Source organism: Salvelinus namaycush, unplaced genomic scaffold, assembly GCF_016432855.1.
Source record: "Salvelinus namaycush isolate Seneca unplaced genomic scaffold, SaNama_1.0 Scaffold203, whole genome shotgun sequence".
Taxonomy (NCBI): domain Eukaryota; kingdom Metazoa; phylum Chordata; class Actinopteri; order Salmoniformes; family Salmonidae; genus Salvelinus; species Salvelinus namaycush.
The window spans coordinates 31,241-51,830 of NW_024058820.1; the positions used below are offsets into that span (position 1 = coordinate 31,241).

At 46.1% G+C, this 20,590-nt stretch overlaps 1 protein-coding gene across 2 annotated transcripts in view; it reads right to left on the minus strand.

Annotated features, from left to right (window-relative positions):
- Positions 1-20,590, minus strand: part of LOC120038006 (E3 SUMO-protein ligase PIAS2-like) — a 30,202-nt gene that overhangs the window by 2,729 nt on the left and 6,883 nt on the right. For both annotated transcript variants that reach the window (XM_038983952.1, XM_038983951.1), the window contains exons 8-13: positions 19,921-20,026; positions 19,625-19,698; positions 19,084-19,244; positions 13,216-13,349; positions 12,930-13,113; positions 11,350-11,489 (exon numbers count right to left, since the gene is read on the minus strand). In XM_038983952.1, the coding sequence (XP_038839880.1) occupies positions 11,350-11,489; positions 12,930-13,113; positions 13,216-13,349; positions 19,084-19,244; positions 19,625-19,698; positions 19,921-20,026 (799 nt within the window). The remainder of the gene's footprint in view (positions 1-11,349; positions 11,490-12,929; positions 13,114-13,215; positions 13,350-19,083; positions 19,245-19,624; positions 19,699-19,920; positions 20,027-20,590) is intronic.

Consider the following 20,590-nt stretch of genomic DNA (forward strand, 5'->3'; position numbering starts at 1 on the left):
GCTGTACAGAAACACAGGGATGGTGACTTACTCTACATGTCTGTAGGGATGGTGACAGGGTGACTTACTCTGCATGTCTGTAGGGATGGTGACTTACTCTACATGTCTGTAGGGATGGTGACAGGGTGACTTACTCTACATGTCTGTAGGGATGGTGACAGGGTGACTTACTCTACATGTCTGTAGGGATGGTGACAGGGTGACTTACTCTGCATGTCTGTAGGGATGGTGACTTACTCTACATGTCTGTAGGGATGCTGACAGGGTGACTTACTCTACATGTCTGTAGGGATGGTGACAGGGTGACTTACTCTGCATGTCTGTAGGGATGCTGACAGGGTGACTTACTCTACATGTCTGTAGGGATGGTGACAGGGTGACTTACTCTACATGTCTGTAGGGATGGTGACAGGGTGACTTACTCTACATGTCTGTAGGGATGGTGACAGGGTGACTTACTCTACATGTCTGTAGGGATGGTGACAGGGTGACTTACTCTACATGTCTGTAGGGATGGTGACATGGTGACTTACTCTACATGTCTGTAGGGATGGTGACAGGGTGACTTACTCTACATGTCTGTAGGGATGGTGACAGGGTGACTTACTCTACATGTCTGTAGGGATGGTGACAGGGTGACTTACTCTGCATGTCTGTAGGGATGGTGACAGGGTGACTTACTCTACATGTCTGTAGGGATGGTGACAGGGTGACTTACTCTACATGTCTGTAGGGATGGTGACAGGGTGACTTACTCTGCATGTCTGTAGGGATGGTGACAGGGTGACCTACTCTGCATGTCTGTAGGGATGGTGACAGGGTGACTTACTCTGCATGTCTGTAGGGATGGTGACAGGGTGACTTACTCTACATGTCTGTAGGGATGGTGACATGGTGACTTACTCTACATGTCTATAGGGATGGTGACAGGGTGACTTACTCTACATGTCTGTAGGGATGGTGACAGGGTGACTTACTCTACATGTCTGTAGGGATGGTGACAGGGTGACTTACTCTACATGTCTGTAGGGATGGTGACAGGGTGACTTACTCTACATGTCTGTAGGGATGGTGACAGGGTGACTTACTCTACATGTCTGTAGGGATGGTGACAGGGTGACTTACTCTGCATGTCTGTAGGGATGGTGACAGGGTGACTTACTCTACATGTCTGTAGGGATGGTGACAGGGTGACTTACTCTGCATGTCTGTAGGGATGGTGACAGGGTGACTTACTCTACATGTCTGTAGGGATGGTGACAGGGTGACTTACTCTGCATGTCTGTAGGGATGGTGACAGGGTGACTTACTCTACATGTCTGTAGGGATGGTGACAGGGTGACTTACTCTGCATGTCTGTAGGGATGGTGACAGGGTGACTTATTCTACATGTCTGTAGGGATGGTGACAGGGTGACTTACTCTACATGTCTGTAGGGATGGTGACAGGGTGACTTACTCTACATGTCTGTAGGGATGGTGACAGGGTGACTTACTCTACATGTCTGTAGGGATGGTGACAGGGTGACTTACTCTACATGTCTGTAGGGATGGTGACAGGGTGACTTACTCTACATGTCTGTAGGGATGGTGACAGGGTGACTTACTCTACATGTCTGTAGGGATGGTGACAGGGTGACTTACTCTACATGTCTGTAGGGATGGTGACAGGGTGACTTACTCTGCATGTCTGTAGGGATGGTGACAGGGTGACTTACTCTACATGTCTGTAGGGATGGTGACATGGTGACTTACTCTGCATGTCTGTAGGGATGGTGACAGGGTGACTTACTCTACATGTCTGTAGGGATGGTGACAGGGTGACTTACTCTACATGTCTGTAGGGATGGTGACAGGGTGACTTACTCTACATGTCTGTAGGGATGGTGACAGGGTGACTTACTCTACATGTCTGTAGGGATGGTGACAGGGTGACTTACTCTACATGTCTGTAGGGATGGTGACAGGGTGACTTACTCTACATGTCTGTAGGGATGGTGACAGGGTGACTTACTCTACATGTCTGTAGGGAGGGTGACAGGGTGACTTACTCTGCATGTCTGTAGGGATGGTGACAGGGTGACTTACTCTACATGTCTGTAGGGATGGTGACAGGGTGACTTACTCTACATGTCTGTAGGGATGGTGACAGGGTGACTTACTCTACATGTCTGTAGGGATGGTGACAGGGTGACTTACTCTACATGTCTGTAGGGATGGTGACTTACTCTGCATGTCTGTAGGGATGGTGACAGGGTGACTTACTCTGCATGTCTGTAGGGATGGTGACAGGGTGACTTACTCTGCATGTCTGTAGGGATGGTGACAGGGTGACTTACTCTACATGTCTGTAGGGATGGTGACAGGGTGACTTACTCTACATGTCTGTAGGGATGGTGACAGGGTGACTTATTCTACATGTCTGTAGGGATGGTGACAGGGTGACTTACTCTGCATGTCTGTAGGGATGGTGACAGGGTGACTTACTCTGCATGTCTGTAGGGATGGTGACAGGGTGACTTACTCTACATGTCTGTAGGGATGGTGACAGGGTGACTTACTCTACATGTCTGTAGGGATGGTGACAGGGTGACTTATTCTACATGTCTGTAGGGATGGTGACAGGGTGACTTACTCTGCATGTCTGTAGGGATGGTGACAGGGTGACTTACTCTACATGTCTGTAGGGATGGTGACAGGGTGACTTACTCTACATGTCTGTAGGGATGGTGACAGGGTGACTTACTCTGCATGTCTGTAGGGATGGTGACAGGGTGACTTACTCTACATGTCTGTAGGGATGGTGACAGGGTGACTTACTCTACATGTCTGTAGGGATGCTGACAGGGTGACTTACTCTACATGTCTGTAGGGATGGTGACAGGGTGACTTACTCTACATGTCTGTAGGGATGGTGACAGGGTGACTTACTCTACATGTCTGTAGGGATGGTGACAGGGTGACTTACTCTGCATGTCTGTAGGGATGGTGACAGGGTGACTTACTCTGCATGTCTGTAGGGATGGTGACAGGGTGACTTACTCTGCATGTCTGTAGGGATGGTGACAGGGTGACTTACTCTACATGTCTGTAGGGATGGTGACTTACTCTGCATGTCTGTAGGGATGGTGACAGGGTGACTTACTCTACATGTCTGTAGGGATGGTGACAGGGTGACTTACTCTACATGTCTGTAGGGATGGTGACAGGGTGACTTACTCTACATGTCTGTAGGGATGGTGACAGGGTGACTTACTCTACATGTCTGTAGGGATGGTGACAGGGTGACTTACTCTACATGTCTGTAGGGATGGTGACAGGGTGACTTACTCTACATGTCTGTAGGGATGGTGACTTACTCTGCATGTCTGTAGGGATGGTGACAGGGTGACTTACTCTGCATGTCTGTAGGGATGGTGACAGGGTGACTTACTCTACATGTCTGTAGGGATGGTGACAGGGTGACTTACTCTACATGTCTGTAGGGATGGTGACAGGGTGACTTACTCTACATGTCTGTAGGGATGGTGACAGGGTGACTTACTCTACATGTCTGTAGGGATGGTGACAGGGTGACTTACTCTACATGTCTGTAGGGATGGTGACAGGGTGACTTACTCTGCATGTCTGTAGGGATGGTGACAGGGTGACTTACTCTACATGTCTGTAGGGATGGTGACATGGTGACTTACTCTGCATGTCTGTAGGGATGGTGACAGGGTGACTTACTCTACATGTCTGTAGGGATGGTGACAGGGTGACTTACTCTACATGTCTGTAGGGATGGTGACAGGGTGACTTACTCTACATGTCTGTAGGGATGGTGACAGGGTGACTTACTCTACATGTCTGTAGGGATGGTGACTTACTCTGCATGTCTGTAGGGATGGTGACAGGGTGACTTACTCTGCATGTCTGTAGGGATGGTGACAGGGTGACTTACTCTACATGTCTGTAGGGATGGTGACAGGGTGACTTACTCTACATGTCTGTAGGGATGGTGACAGGGTGACTTACTCTACATGTCTGTAGGGATGGTGACAGGGTGACTTACTCTGCATGTCTGTAGGGATGGTGACAGGGTGACTTACTCTGCATGTCTGTAGGGATGGTGACAGGGTGACTTACTCTGCATGTCTGTAGGGATGGTGACAGGGTGACTTACTCTGCATGTCTGTAGGGATGGTGACAGGGTGACTTACTCTACATGTCTGTAGGGATGGTGACTTACTCTGCATGTCTGTAGGGATGGTGACAGGGTGACTTACTCTGCATGTCTGTAGGGATGGTGACAGGGTGACTTACTCTACATGTCTGTAGGGATGGTGACAGGGTGACTTACTCTACATGTCTGTAGGGATGGTGACAGGGTGACTTACTCTACATGTCTGTAGGGATGGTGACAGGGTGACTTACTCTACATGTCTGTAGGGATGGTGACAGGGTGACTTACTCTACATGTCTGTAGGGATGGTGACAGGGTGACTTACTCTACATGTCTGTAGGGATGGTGACAGGGTGACTTACTCTACATGTCTGTAGGGATGGTGACAGGGTGACTTACTCTGCATGTCTGTAGGGATGGTGACAGGGTGACTTACTCTACATGTCTGTAGGGATGGTGACATGGTGACTTACTCTGCATGTCTGTAGGGATGGTGACAGGGTGACTTACTCTACATGTCTGTAGGGATGGTGACAGGGTGACTTACTCTACATGTCTGTAGGGATGGTGACAGGGTGACTTACTCTACATGTCTGTAGGGAGGGTGACAGGGTGACTTACTCTGCATGTCTGTAGGGATGGTGACAGGGTGACTTACTCTACATGTCTGTAGGGATGGTGACAGGGTGACTTACTCTACATGTCTGTAGGGATGGTGACAGGGTGACTTACTCTACATGTCTGTAGGGATGGTGACAGGGTGACTTACTCTACATGTCTGTAGGGATGGTGACTTACTCTGCATGTCTGTAGGGATGGTGACAGGGTGACTTACTCTGCATGTCTGTAGGGATGGTGACAGGGTGACTTACTCTGCATGTCTGTAGGGATGGTGACAGGGTGACTTACTCTACATGTCTGTAGGGATGGTGACAGGGTGACTTACTCTACATGTCTGTAGGGATGGTGACAGGGTGACTTACTCTACATGTCTGTAGGGATGGTGACAGGGTGACTTACTCTACATGTCTGTAGGGATGGTGACAGGGTGACTTACTCTACATGTCTGTAGGGATGGTGACTTACTCTGCATGTCTGTAGGGATGGTGACAGGGTGACTTACTCTGCATGTCTGTAGGGATGGTGACAGGGTGACTTACTCTGCATGTCTGTAGGGATGGTGACAGGGTGACTTACTCTACATGTCTGTAGGGATGGTGACAGGGTGACTTACTCTACATGTCTGTAGGGATGGTGACAGGGTGACTTATTCTACATGTCTGTAGGGATGGTGACAGGGTGACTTACTCTGCATGTCTGTAGGGATGGTGACAGGGTGACTTACTCTACATGTCTGTAGGGATGGTGACAGGGTGACTTACTCTACATGTCTGTAGGGATGGTGACAGGGTGACTTACTCTACATGTCTGTAGGGATGGTGACAGGGTGACTTACTCTGCATGTCTGTAGGGATGGTGACAGGGTGACTTACTCTGCATGTCTGTAGGGATGGTGACAGGGTGACTTACTCTACATGTCTGTAGGGATGGTGACAGGGTGACTTACTCTGCATGTCTGTAGGGATGGTGACAGGGTGACTTACTCTGCATGTCTGTAGGGATGGTGACAGGGTGACTTACTCTGCATGTCTGTAGGGATGGTGACAGGGTGACTTACTCTACATGTCTGTAGGGATGGTGACAGGGTGACTTACTCTACATGTCTGTAGGGATGGTGACAGGGTGACTTACTCTACATGTCTGTAGGGATGGTGACAGGGTGACTTACTCTACATGTCTGTAGGGATGGTGACAGGGTGACTTACTCTATATGCTTGTAGGGATGGTGACAGGGTGACTTACTCTGCATGTCTGTAGGGATGGTGACAGGGTGACTTACTCTACATGTCTGTAGGGATGGTGACAGGGTGACTTACTCTACATGTCTGTAGGGATGGTGACAGGGTGACTTACTCTGCATGTCTGTAGGGATGGTGACAGGGTGACTTATTCTACATGTCTGTAGGGATGGTGACAGGGTGACTTACTCTACATGTCTGTAGGGATGGTGACAGGGTGACTTACTCTACATGTCTGTAGGGATGGTGACAGGGTGACTTACTCTACATGTCTGTAGGGATGGTGACAGGGTGACTTACTCTACATGTCTGTAGGGATGGTGACAGGGTGACTTACTCTACATGTCTGTAGGGATGGTGACAGGGTGACTTACTCTGCATGTCTGTAGGGATGGTGACAGGGTGACTTACTCTACATGTCTGTAGGGATGGTGACATGGTGACTTACTCTGCATGTCTGTAGGGATGGTGACAGGGTGACTTACTCTACATGTCTGTAGGGATGGTGACAGGGTGACTTACTCTACATGTCTGTAGGGATGGTGACAGGGTGACTTACTCTACATGTCTGTAGGGATGGTGACAGGGTGACTTACTCTACATGTCTGTAGGGATGGTGACAGGGTGACTTACTCTACATGTCTGTAGGGATGGTGACAGGGTGACTTACTCTACATGTCTGTAGGGATGGTGACAGGGTGACTTACTCTACATGTCTGTAGGGAGGGTGACAGGGTGACTTACTCTGCATGTCTGTAGGGATGGTGACAGGGTGACTTACTCTACATGTCTGTAGGGATGGTGACAGGGTGACTTACTCTACATGTCTGTAGGGATGGTGACAGGGTGACTTACTCTACATGTCTGTAGGGATGGTGACAGGGTGACTTACTCTACATGTCTGTAGGGATGGTGACTTACTCTGCATGTCTGTAGGGATGGTGACAGGGTGACTTACTCTGCATGTCTGTAGGGATGGTGACAGGGTGACTTACTCTACATGTCTGTAGGGATGGTGACAGGGTGACTTACTCTACATGTCTGTAGGGATGGTGACAGGGTGACTTACTCTACATGTCTGTAGGGATGGTGACAGGGTGACTTACTCTGCATGTCTGTAGGGATGGTGACAGGGTGACTTACTCTGCATGTCTGTAGGGATGGTGACAGGGTGACTTACTCTGCATGTCTGTAGGGATGGTGACAGGGTGACTTACTCTACATGTCTGTAGGGATGGTGACTTACTCTGCATGTCTGTAGGGATGGTGACAGGGTGACTTACTCTGCATGTCTGTAGGGATGGTGACAGGGTGACTTACTCTACATGTCTGTAGGGATGGTGACAGGGTGACTTACTCTACATGTCTGTAGGGATGGTGACAGGGTGACTTACTCTACATGTCTGTAGGGATGGTGACAGGGTGACTTACTCTACATGTCTGTAGGGATGGTGACAGGGTGACTTACTCTACATGTCTGTAGGGATGGTGACAGGGTGACTTACTCTACATGTCTGTAGGGATGGTGACAGGGTGACTTACTCTACATGTCTGTAGGGATGGTGACAGGGTGACTTACTCTGCATGTCTGTAGGGATGGTGACAGGGTGACTTACTCTACATGTCTGTAGGGATGGTGACATGGTGACTTACTCTGCATGTCTGTAGGGATGGTGACAGGGTGACTTACTCTACATGTCTGTAGGGATGGTGACAGGGTGACTTACTCTACATGTCTGTAGGGATGGTGACAGGGTGACTTACTCTACATGTCTGTAGGGATGGTGACAGGGTGACTTACTCTACATGTCTGTAGGGATGGTGACAGGGTGACTTACTCTACATGTCTGTAGGGATGGTGACTTACTCTGCATGTCTGTAGGGATGGTGACAGGGTGACTTACTCTGCATGTCTGTAGGGATGGTGACAGGGTGACTTACTCTACATGTCTGTAGGGATGGTGACAGGGTGACTTACTCTACATGTCTGTAGGGATGGTGACAGGGTGACTTACTCTATATGCTTGTAGGGATGGTGACAGGGTGACTTACTCTACATGTCTGTAGGGATGGTGACAGGGTGACTTACTCTGCATGTCTGTAGGGATGGTGACATGGTGACTTACTCTGCATGTCTGTAGGGATGGTGACAGGGTGACTTACTCTGCATGTCTGTAGGGATGGTGACAGGGTGACTTACTCTACATGTCTGTAGGGATGGTGACAGGGTGACTTACTCTACATGTCTGTAGGGATGGTGACAGGGTGACTTACTCTGCATGTCTGTAGGGATGGTGACAGGGTGACTTACTCTACATGTCTGTAGGGATGGTGACAGGGTGACTTACTCTGCATGTCTGTAGGGATGGTGACTTGGTGACTTACTCTGCATGTCTGTAGGGATGGTGACAGGGTGACTTACTCTGCATGTCTGTAGGGATGGTGACAGGGTGACTTACTCTACATGTCTGTAGGGATGGTGACAGGGTGACTTACTCTACATGTCTGTAGGGATGGTGACATGGTGACTTACTCTGCATGTCTGTAGGGATGGTGACAGGGTGACTTACTCTACATGTCTGTAGGGATGGTGACAGGGTGACTTACTCTACATGTCTGTAGGGATGGTGACAGGGTGACTTACTCTACATGTCTGTAGGGATGGTGACAGGGTGACTTACTCTGCATGTCTGTAGGGATGGTGACAGGGTGACTTACTCTACATGTCTGTAGGGATGGTGACAGGGTGATTTACTCTACATGTCTGTAGGGATGGTGACAGGGTGACTTACTCTATATGCTTGTAGGGATGGTGACAGGGTGACTTACTCTACATGTCTGTAGGGATGGTGACTTACTCTGCATGTCTGTAGGGATGGTGACAGGGTGACTTACTCTGCATGTCTGTAGGGATGGTGACAGGGTGACTTACTCTACATGTCTGTAGGGATGGTGACAGGGTGACTTACTCTACATGTCTGTAGGGATGGTGACATGGTGACTTACTCTACATGTCTATAGGGATGGTGACAGGGTGACTTACTCTACATGTCTGTAGGGATGGTGACAGGGTGACTTACTCTACATGTCTGTAGGGATGGTGACAGGGTGACTTACTCTACATGTCTGTAGGGATGGTGACAGGGTGACTTACTCTACATGTCTGTAGGGATGGTGACTTACTCTGCATGTCTGTAGGGATGGTGACAGGGTGACTTACTCTACATGTCTGTAGGGATGGTGACAGGGTGACTTACTCTACATGTCTGTAGGGATGGTGACAGGGTGACTTACTCTACATGTCTGTAGGGATGGTGACAGGGTGACTTACTCTACATGTCTGTAGGGATGGTGACTTACTCTGCATGTCTGTAGGGATGGTGACTTACTCTGCATGTCTGTAGGGATGGTGACATGGTGACTTACTCTACATGTCTGTAGGGATGGTGACATGGTGACTTACTCTGCATGTCTGTAGGGATGGTGACAGGGTGACTTACTCTACATGTCTGTAGGGATGGTGACAGGGTGACTTATTCTACATGTCTGTAGGGATGGTGACAGGGTGACTTACTCTGCATGTCTGTAGGGATGGTGACAGGGTGACTTACTCTACATGTCTGTAGGGATGGTGACAGGGTGACTTACTCTACATGTCTGTAGGGATGGTGACTTACTCTGCATGTCTGTAGGGATGGTGACAGGGTGACTTACTCTACATGTCTGTAGGGATGGTGACAGGGTGACTTACTCTACATGTCTGTAGGGATGGTGACAGGGTGACTTATTCTACATGTCTGTAGGGATGGTGACAGGGTGACTTACTCTGCATGTCTGTAGGGATGGTGACAGGGTGACTTACTCTACATGTCTGTAGGGATGGTGACAGGGTGACTTACTCTACATGTCTGTAGGGATGGTGACAGGGTGACTTACTCTACATGTCTGTAGGGATGGTGACATGGTGACTTACTCTACATGTCTGTAGGGATGGTGACATGGTGACTTACTCTGCATGTCTGTAGGGATGGTGACAGGGTGACTTACTCTGCATGTCTGTAGGGATGGTGACAGGGTGACTTACTCTACATGTCTGTAGGGATGGTGACAGGGTGACTTACTCTACATGTCTGTAGGGATGGTGACATGGTGACTTACTCTACATGTCTGTAGGGATGGTGACATGGTGACTTACTCTACATGTCTGTAGGGATGGTGACAGGGTGACTTACTCTACATGTCTGTAGGGATGGTGACAGGGTGACTTACTCTACATGTCTGTAGGGATGGTGACATGGTGACTTACTCTACATGTCTGTAGGGATGGTGACAGGGTGACTTACTCTACATGTCTGTAGGGATGGTGACATGGTGACTTACTCTGCATGTATGTAGGGATGGTGACTTACTCTACATGTCTGTAGGGATGGTGACAGGGTGACTTACTCTACATGTCTGTAGGGATGGTGACAGGGTGACTTACTCTACATGTCTGTAGGGATGGTAACTTACTCTATATGCTTGTAGGGATGGTGACAGGGTGACTTACTCTGCATGTCTGTAGGGATGGTGACAGGGTGACTTACTCTACATGTCTGTAGGGATGGTGACAGGGTGACTTACTCTACATGTCTGTAGGGATGGTGACAGGGTGACTTACTCTACATGTCTGTAGGGATGGTGACAGGGTGACTTACTCTGCATGTCTGTAGGGATGGTGACTTACTCTGCATGTCTGTAGGGATGGTGACAGGGTGACTTACTCTGCATGTCTGTAGGGATGGTGACAGGGTGACTTACTCTACATGTCTGTAGGGATGGTGACAGGGTGACTTACTCTACATGTCTGTAGGGATGGTGACAGGGTGACTTACTCTACATGTCTGTAGGGATGGTGACATGGTGACTTACTCTACATGTCTGTAGGGATGGTGACAGGGTGACTTACTCTGCATGTCTGTAGGGATGGTGACAGGGTGACTTACTCTGCATGTCTGTAGGGATGGTGACAGGGTGACTTACTCTGCATGTCTGTAGGGATGGTGACTTGGTGACTTACTCTGCATGTCTGTAGGGATGGTGACAGGGTGACTTACTCTGCATGTCTGTAGGGATGGTGACTTGGTGACTTACTCTGCATGTCTGTAGGGATGGTGACAGGGTGACTTACTCTGCATGTCTGTAGGGATGGTGACATGGTGACTTGGTGACTTACTCTGCATGTCTGTAGGGATGGTGACAGGGTGACTTACTCTGCATGTCTGTAGGGATGGTGACATGGTGACTTACTCTACATGTCTGTAGGGATGGTGACAGGGTGACTTACTCTGCATGTCTGTAGGGATGGTGGACAGGGTGGAGTGGTGGAAGGGGACTGTATAGTCTGCCAGTGAAGACATCAGGTACGGCGTGTCCAGGGCCTGTACATTTGGGAGGCGCACCGTCGACGGCTGATACGTCAACACTCTGAAGGTTAGAAACACCGATTAGATTCAGAGAAACAACCAAGGTAGACGTCGTCAACGGGCCAATAACACAGAGCACAGAGTTTAATATGTATAGGAGTTGTCGTCGTCACACAGCGATCACATTGCAGCAGATGTCACGTGAGGGAAGTTCAGCCTCTGCGTCGTGATGTTATTTACACTGCTGCTTGGGGGTCATATCGCTGAGTCCCCAGTTTTAAAAAACAAGTGAAGATGACCCCTTGCCTGTCTTTGACACGCAGAAGAAACGGGCTAGTAAAGCACACAGGAAAGATACTGAAATCGTTTGTAGTTAGAAATGGATATGATTAGCTTTCCTGAAATATTATTTTGATGGAATTTAATTTGATCTCTTGAGAAATTAAGCTAATTGATTACACCCAAATTTGCGTTTTTTTTTTTTTTTAAAGTGATTCAATTTGATCTTCAATAAATATAGTACCAAACATCTTTGCGTGTGAAAAAAGATACAGTAGCATTGTCAAAGCTGTACAGAACAGTCTGGAAACACCGGCCACGAACGATGTGTTTACAATACCGCGTTGGGAATAAAGCACAATTTGTTCCATTTGTTCCATAGAAATCTTGGTTGAGAATGAAACGACTGAACAAATTAACAACAAAATAGCACAGCAAAGTAAGTGAAAGAAATCGGATTTGATTATGCTTTACTGGTAATGAGGACATAACGTAAATGCCATCAAAATAACGGTTTGGTCAGTGTGGCGTGTAACCTTTTATGGCGTTAATTAACGAGGCAAGTCAGTTAAGAACAAATTCTTATTTTACAATGACGGCCCGGACGACACTGGACCAATTGTGCGCCGCCCTATGGGATTCCCAATCACGGCCGGATGTGATACAGCCTGGATTCGAACCAGGGACTGTAGTGACGCCTCTTGCACTGAGATGCAGATGCCTTAGACCGCTGTGTCCATGTGTGTGTGTGTTAACTATTTAACTGTAATAGAATGCTTAAAAGGACGCTCAAATTTGAAATATCGGCATCGTTTTTTGTTTTGTTTTTATATCGGACATCGGTATCGGCCAAAAATGTCATATCGGTGCATCACTAGTGTATATTAAATGGACTTGTCTACTTCCTAAATGTAGCTGTTGTAAAGGTCCTGGCTTGTATGAGTAGAAGCCCGGAGATGCTAAAAGTGTTTGTTAATTAACGGTCAATTACCGGGAGACCGGCAGTTATTTGCATGACAGTTACCGGCTGACAGAATGTCATGGCCACTACAGCCCTAGTAGCGACTAGTTCAGTTATCATTATTATATTTTCTACTTTACTTTATTCAGTAAATATTTTCTTAACTCTATTTCTTGAACTGCATTGTTGGTTAAGGACTTGTAAGTAAACATTTCACATTCAGGTCTACCTACGCCTGTGACAAATCAAATTTGAACTCACCCCTTAGCGTGCACCTCCTCTGTCTTGGACATGTAGAGGCATCTCTTCTTCAGTGGCGGATCAGGCTCCTCTTCCTCCTCCTCTGATGATGATGATGAGCTCTCCAGGGTCAGGTCGATCACGTCTGCCTTCTTATTGGTTGAGCTGAGCTCGCTGTGGGAGGGGACCACGGCACATAGACGCGCTGGGGGAGGAGAGATGAGTATCAAGTGACAGATCAGTCAGTAGGTATACTATAGATACGGTATTTATAGCAGAGACGGTTGATGTCTATAGGAGGACTTACGTTCTATTTTTGGGATACAGGTTGAGGACACACTGAGGGCCTCTTTCCGTGGTCTCATGGGGCACCAGGTCCCGTCCTCCTGGAACTTGATCTCATCCACATCAGAGCAGTCGTTCAGAATCTCCATGAATAACCTGACAGACAGAGGGACAGACATGTTCCAATAACCGGTCAGACAGAGGGACAGACATGTTATAACAACCGGTCAGACAGAGGGACAGACATGTTCCAACAACCGGTCAGACAGAGGGACAGACATGTTCCAACAACTGGTCAGACAGAGGGACAGACATGTTCCAACAGGGACAGACATGTTCCAACAACCGGTCAGACAGAGGGACAGACATGTTCCAACAACCGGTCAGACAGAGGGACAGACATGTTCCAACAACCGGTCAGACAGAGGGACAGACATGTTATAACAACCGGTCAGACAGAGGGACAGACATGTTCCAACAACCGGTCAGACAGAGGGACAGACATGTTATAACAACCGGTCAGACAGAGGGACAGACATGTTCCAACAACCGGTCAGACAGAGGGACAGACATGTTCCAACAACCGGTCAGACAGAGGGACAGACATGTTATAACAACCTGACAGACAGAGGGACAGACATGTTCCAACAACCGGTCAGACAGAGGGACAGACATGTTCCAACAACCGGTCAGACAGAGGGACAGACATGTTATAACAACCGGTCAGACAGAGGGACAGACATGTTCCAACAACCGGTCAGACAGAGGGACAGACATGTTCCAACAACCGGTCAGACAGAGGGACAGACATGTTCCAACAACCGGTCAGACAGAGGGACAGACATGTTCCAACAACCGGTCAGACAGAGGGACAGACATGTTCCAACAACCGGTCAGACAGAGGGACAGACATGTTCCAACAACCGGTCAGACAGAGGGACAGACATGTTCCAACAACCGGTCAGACAGAGGGACAGACATGTTCCAACAACCGGTCAGACAGAGGGACAGACATGTTCCAACAACCCGGTCAGACAGAGGGACAGACATGTTCCAACAACCGGTCAGACAGAGGGACAGACATGTTCCAACAACCGGTCAGACAGAGGGACAGACATGTTCCAACAACCGGTCAGACAGAGGGACAGACATGTTCCAACAACCGGTCAGACAGAGGGACAGACATGTTCCAACAACCGGTCAGACAGAGGGACAGACATGTTCCAACAACCGGTCAGACAGAGGGACAGACATGTTCCAACAACCGGTCAGACAGAGGGACAGACATGTTCCAACAACCGGTCAGACAGAGGGACAGACATGTTCCAACAACCGGTCAGACAGAGGGACAGACATGTTCCAACAACCGGTCAGACAGAGGGACAGACATGTTCCAACAACCGGTCAGACAGAGGGACAGACATGTTCCAACAACCGGTCAGACAGAGGGACAGACATGTTCCAACAACATTCCTTTGATGTTCCATTCATGCTTTAAAGATCCATAGAACACTACAGTATTCAGCTCTGCTATTAATACCATTCAGGCCTCTATTCTACCTCAGCTAATAGACTAACAGTTATAATATCTATTGATACCATTCAGGCCTCTATTCTACCTCAGCTAATAGACTAACAGTTATAATATCTATTGATACCATTCAGGCCTCTATTCTACCTCAGCTAATAGACTAACAGTTATAATATCTATTGATACCATTCAGGCCTCTATTCTACCTCAGCTAATAGACTAACAGTTATAATATCTATTGATACCATTCAGGCCTCTATTCTACCTCAGCTAATAGACTGTTACAATATCTATTGATACCATTCAGGCCTCTATTCTACCTCAGCTAATAGACTCTAACATAGTTACAATATCTATTGATACCATTCAGGCCTCTATTCTACCTCAGCTAATAGACTAACAGTTACAATATCTATTGATACCATTCAGGCCTCTATTCTTCCTCAGCTAATACACTCTAACATAGTTACAATATCTATTGATACCATTCAGGCCTCTATTCTACCTCAGCTAATAGACTAACAGTTATAATATCTATTGATACCATTCAGGCCTCTATTCTACCTCAGCTAATACACTAACAGTTACAATATCTATTGATACCATTCAGGCCTCTATTCTACCTCAGCTAATACACTCTAACACAGTTATAATATCTATTAATACCATTCAGGCCTCTATTCTACCTCAGCTAATAGACTAACAGTTATAATATCTATTGATACCATTCAGGCCTCTATTCTACCTCAGCTAATACACTAACAGTTATAATATCTATTAATACCATTCAGGCCTCTATTCTACTTCAGCTAATAGACTAACAGTTACAATATCTATTGATACCATTCAGGCCTCTATTCTACCTCAGCTAATACACTCTAACACAGTTATAATATCTATTGATACCATTCAGGCCTCTATTCTACCTCAGCTAATACACTCTAACATAGTTACAATATCTATTGATACCATTCAGGCCTCTATTCTACCTCAGCTAATAGACTAACAGTTACAATATTTATTGATACCATTCAGGCCTCTATTCTACCTCAGCTAATACACTCTAACACAGTTATAATATCTATTAATACCATTCAGGCCTCTATTCTACCTCAGCTAATACACTAACAGTTATAATATCTATTGATACCATTCAGGCCTCTATTCTACCTCAGCTAATAGACTAACAGTTATAATATCTATTGATACCATTCAGGCCTCTATTCTACCTCAGCTAATACACTAACAGTTATAATATCTATTGATACCATTCAGGCCTCTATTCTACCTCAGCTAATACACTAACAGTTATAATATCTATTGATACCATTCAGGCCTCTATTCTACCTCAGCTAATAGACTAACAGTTATAATATCTATTGATACCATTCAGGCCTCTATTCTACCTCAGCTAATACACTAACAGTTATAATATCTATTGATACCATTCAGGCCTCTATTCTACCTCAGCTAATACACTAACAGTTATAATATCTATTGATACCATTCAGGCCTCTATTCTACCTCAGCTAATAGACTAACAGTTATAATATCTATTGATACCATTCAGGCCTCTATTCTACCTCAGCTAATACACTAACAGTTATAATATCTATTGATACCATTCAGGCCTCTATTCTACCTCAGCTAATACACTAACAGTTATAATATCTATTGATACCATTCAGGCCTCTATTCTACCTCAGCTAATAGACTAACAGTTATAATATCTATTGATACCATTCAGGCCTCTATTCTACCTCAGCTAATACACTAACAGTTATAATATCTATTGATACCATTCAGGCCTCTATTCTACCTCAGCTAATACACTCTAACACAGTTATAATATCTATTAATACCATTCGGGCCTCTATTCTACCTCAGCTAATAGACTAACAGTTATAATATCTATTGATACCATTCAGGCCTCTATTCTACCTCAGCTAATAGACTAACAGTTATAATATCTATTGATACCATCCAGGCCTCTATTCTACCTCAGCTAATAGACTAACAGTTATAATATCTATTAATACCATCCAGGCCTCTATTCTACTTCAGCTAATACACTAACAGTTATAATATCTATTGATACCATCCAGGCCTCTATTCTACCTCAGCTAATAGACTAACAGTTACAATATCTATTGATACCATTCAGGCCTCTATTCTACCTCAGCTAATACACTCTAACATAGTTATAATATCTATTGATACCATTCAGGCCTCTATTCTACCTCAACTAATACACTAACAGTTATAATATCTATTGATACCATCCAGGCCTCTATTCTACCTCAGCTAATACACTCTAACATAGTTACAATATCTATTGATACCATTCAGGCCTCTATTCTACCTCAGCTAATACACTCTAACACAGTTACAAAATCATTGCCACTGCAATAACCGGGCTGTAAAATAAAATGGTTCCTTATTTTACTACTACTAATAATAATAATAATAGAGGTACCAACCACCCATCGATGACGAAGCTCTCATAGGAAGCCTCATCACAGACAGGATATATCCTGGTGTTAATATCATCGTCATCATTATTACCGTCATCACTATTATTATTATTATCGTCATTATCATCATTATTATTGTTATCATCATTATTACCGTCATCATTATTATTATTATCGTCATTATCATCATTATCATCATCATCATTATTATTATAATCGTCATTATCGTCATTATCGTAATTGTCATTATCATCATTATTATCGTCATTATCATCATTATTATTGTTATCATCATTATTACCGTCATCACTATTATTATTATCGTCATTATCATCATTATTATCGTCATCACTATTATTATTATCGTCATTATCATCATTATTATTGTCATCACTATTATTATTATCGTCATTATCATCATTATTATCGTCATCACTATTGTTATTATCGTCATCATTATTATTATTATTATTATTGTCATTAATTATTATTATTAGGTGATCAAATACTTATGTCATGCAATAAAATGCAAATGAATTACTTAAAAATCATACAATGTGATTTTCTGGATTTTTGTTTTAGATTCCGTCTCTCACAGTTGAAGTGTACCTATGATAAAAATTACAGACCTCTACATGCTTTGTAAGTAGGAAAACCTGCAAAATCGGCAGTGTATCAAATACTTGTTCTCCCCACTGTAGATGGGTCCGACCACCATTAATCAAATAAGAACTGTCTTATAAATTAGGGGTATTTTAGATGATAACACCTAGCTATATAGTTAGCTAGCTAACGACAGCTACTGAAACAGATTGTCGTTTTGCTTTGTTTTTGGGGAAGAACATTGTTTGCATCCATGAGCTAGCTAGCTTTTATGACCAGCACTGTAGGTGCGCGAGACAACTTTACCAGCATCGTAGCATACGTATCGATGAATCGTTGTGACATATGAAATACGAGTGGTAGTGTAATCAATGTGTAATAACTACGTGGAAAAAATGATGAACGCCTTACATTATTTTGTGACGTGCAGTCATATTCAGGTCCCCTTTGGTCAACGAGCTTAATTGACAAGTCAAATTGTGTTATTTGACGCGTCAAATCGTATTTTTTGACACGCAAAGACCCAAACGGCGTTCCATAGAAATCCTGGTTGAAAATGAAACGACTGAACAAATGAACAACGAAACAGCAAGTAAGTGAATGAAATCGGATTTGATTGTTTTACTGGTAATGAGGACATACGTAAATGACATCAAAATACATTTTTGGTCAGTGTGGTGTGTAACTATTAACTAGGCAAGTCAGTTAAGAACAAATTCTTATTTACAATGACGGCTCAGCCCCGGCCAAACCCGGACAACAGCCTACCACGGCCAAACCCGGACAACAGCCTACCACGGCCAAACCCGGACAACAGCCTACCACGGCCAAACCCGGACAACGCTGGGCCAATTGTGTGCCGCCCTATGGGCCTCCCAATCACGGCCGGATGTGATACAGCCTGGAATCGAACCAGGGACTGTAGTGACGCCTCTTGCACTGAGATACAGTGCCTTAGACCGCTGTGTCCATGTGTGTGTGTTAACTATTTAACTGTACTAGAATGCTTAAGAGGCGGCGGAAAAAATGTCATATCGGTGCATCGCTACTTTAGACCCAGGTATTATTATAATTATTATTAGAGAGAGGTACCAACCCGTCGACGATCAGGCTCTCGTAGGGGGCCTTCTTGTCACAGACAGGACAGACCCAGGTATTATTATAATTATTATTAGAGAGAGGTACCAACCCGTCGACGATCAGGCTCTCGTAGGGGGCCTTCTTGTCACAGACAGGACAGACCCAGGTATTATTATAATTATTATTAGAGAGAGGTACCAACCCGTCGATGATCAGGCTCTCGTAGGGGGCCTTCTTGTCACAGACAGGACAGACCCAGGTGGGTTTCTTCTCATTCATCTGCAGGTAGAGGGCCGCGTCGAAACACTGCAGGTGGGAACAGGTGACAGCTCGACACGGCACTGTCAGACGCATTTTACCCAGCTACAGATGAGAGAGATGAAAAAGAGAGATGAAAGAGAGAGACGAAAAAGAGAGACGGAAGAGAGAGACGGAAAAGAGAGACGGAAAAGAGAGACGGAAAAGAGAGACGGAAAAGAGAGACGAAAAAGAGAGACGGAAAAGAGAGACGGAAAAGAGAGACGAAAAAGAGAGACGAAAAAGAGAGACGAAAAAGGGAGACGAAAAAGAGAGAAGAAAAAGAGAGACGAAAAAGAGACGAAAAAGAGAGATGAAAAAGAGAGATGAATTGGCCAGTTTAACCACATATTTGTAACACATATCTTTGTCTGTCTGTAAAAGTTGTACCAGACTGATTTGTATGAAATGTAGTATTTATTTATTTTTCAGCGTGTTTTACTCACGGGGCACATGAGCGACACCCTCAGGCTGGTTGTGGCAATCTCACTATCAGGGTCTGCTGTCAGCTTCTCTTTTACTGCAAGAGGACAGGGGAAGATTTGAAGGACATTACAGATTTAACACAAACATGTGTTGCGAGTGTGATTCAGTGGGAATCAATTGCAATGAGCCTGTCCTCTAATGTTCGTGTGTGAGTGAGTGAGTCAGTGAGTGAGTGAGTGAGTGAGCGAGTGAGTGTATTTGTGTATATATGAGTGTGACCACACGTGTGTGTGTGTGTGTGTGTGTGTGTGTTTACTCAGCGCTCTGGAGTGGTCTGGGTTTCTGATGCCCTTCATCCTGAGCCTCTGCAGCAGTAGAGGTGAGGTGAGCTGCCTCACCAGGTACACCGACATGGAGTACGTCTGGAACGACAGGCGGAGAAATAGAATGATCTGTCTGCTTCAACGACACGCGGGGGAACGTCAGGAACGACACGCGGAGGAACGTCAGGAACGACACGCGGGGGAACTTCAGGAACGACACGCGGGGGAACGTCAGGAACGACACGCGGAGGAACGTCAGGAACGACACGCGGGGGAACGTCAGGAACGACACGCGGAGGAACGTCAGGAACGACACGCGGGGGAACGTCAGGAACGACACGCGGAGGAACGTCAGGAACGACACGCGGGGGAACGTCAGGAACGACACGCGGGGGAACGTCAGGAACGACACGCGGGGGAACGTCAGGAACGACACGCGGGGGAACGTCAGGAACGACACGCGGGGGAACGTCAGGAACGACACGCGGGGGAACGTCAGGAACGGCACGCGGGGGAACGTCAGGAACGACACGCGGGGGAACGTCAGGAACGACACGCGGGGGAACGTCAGGAACGACACGCGGGGGAACGTCAGGAACGACACGCGGGGGAACGTCTGGAACGACACGCGGGGGAACGTCAGGAACGACACGCGGGGGAACG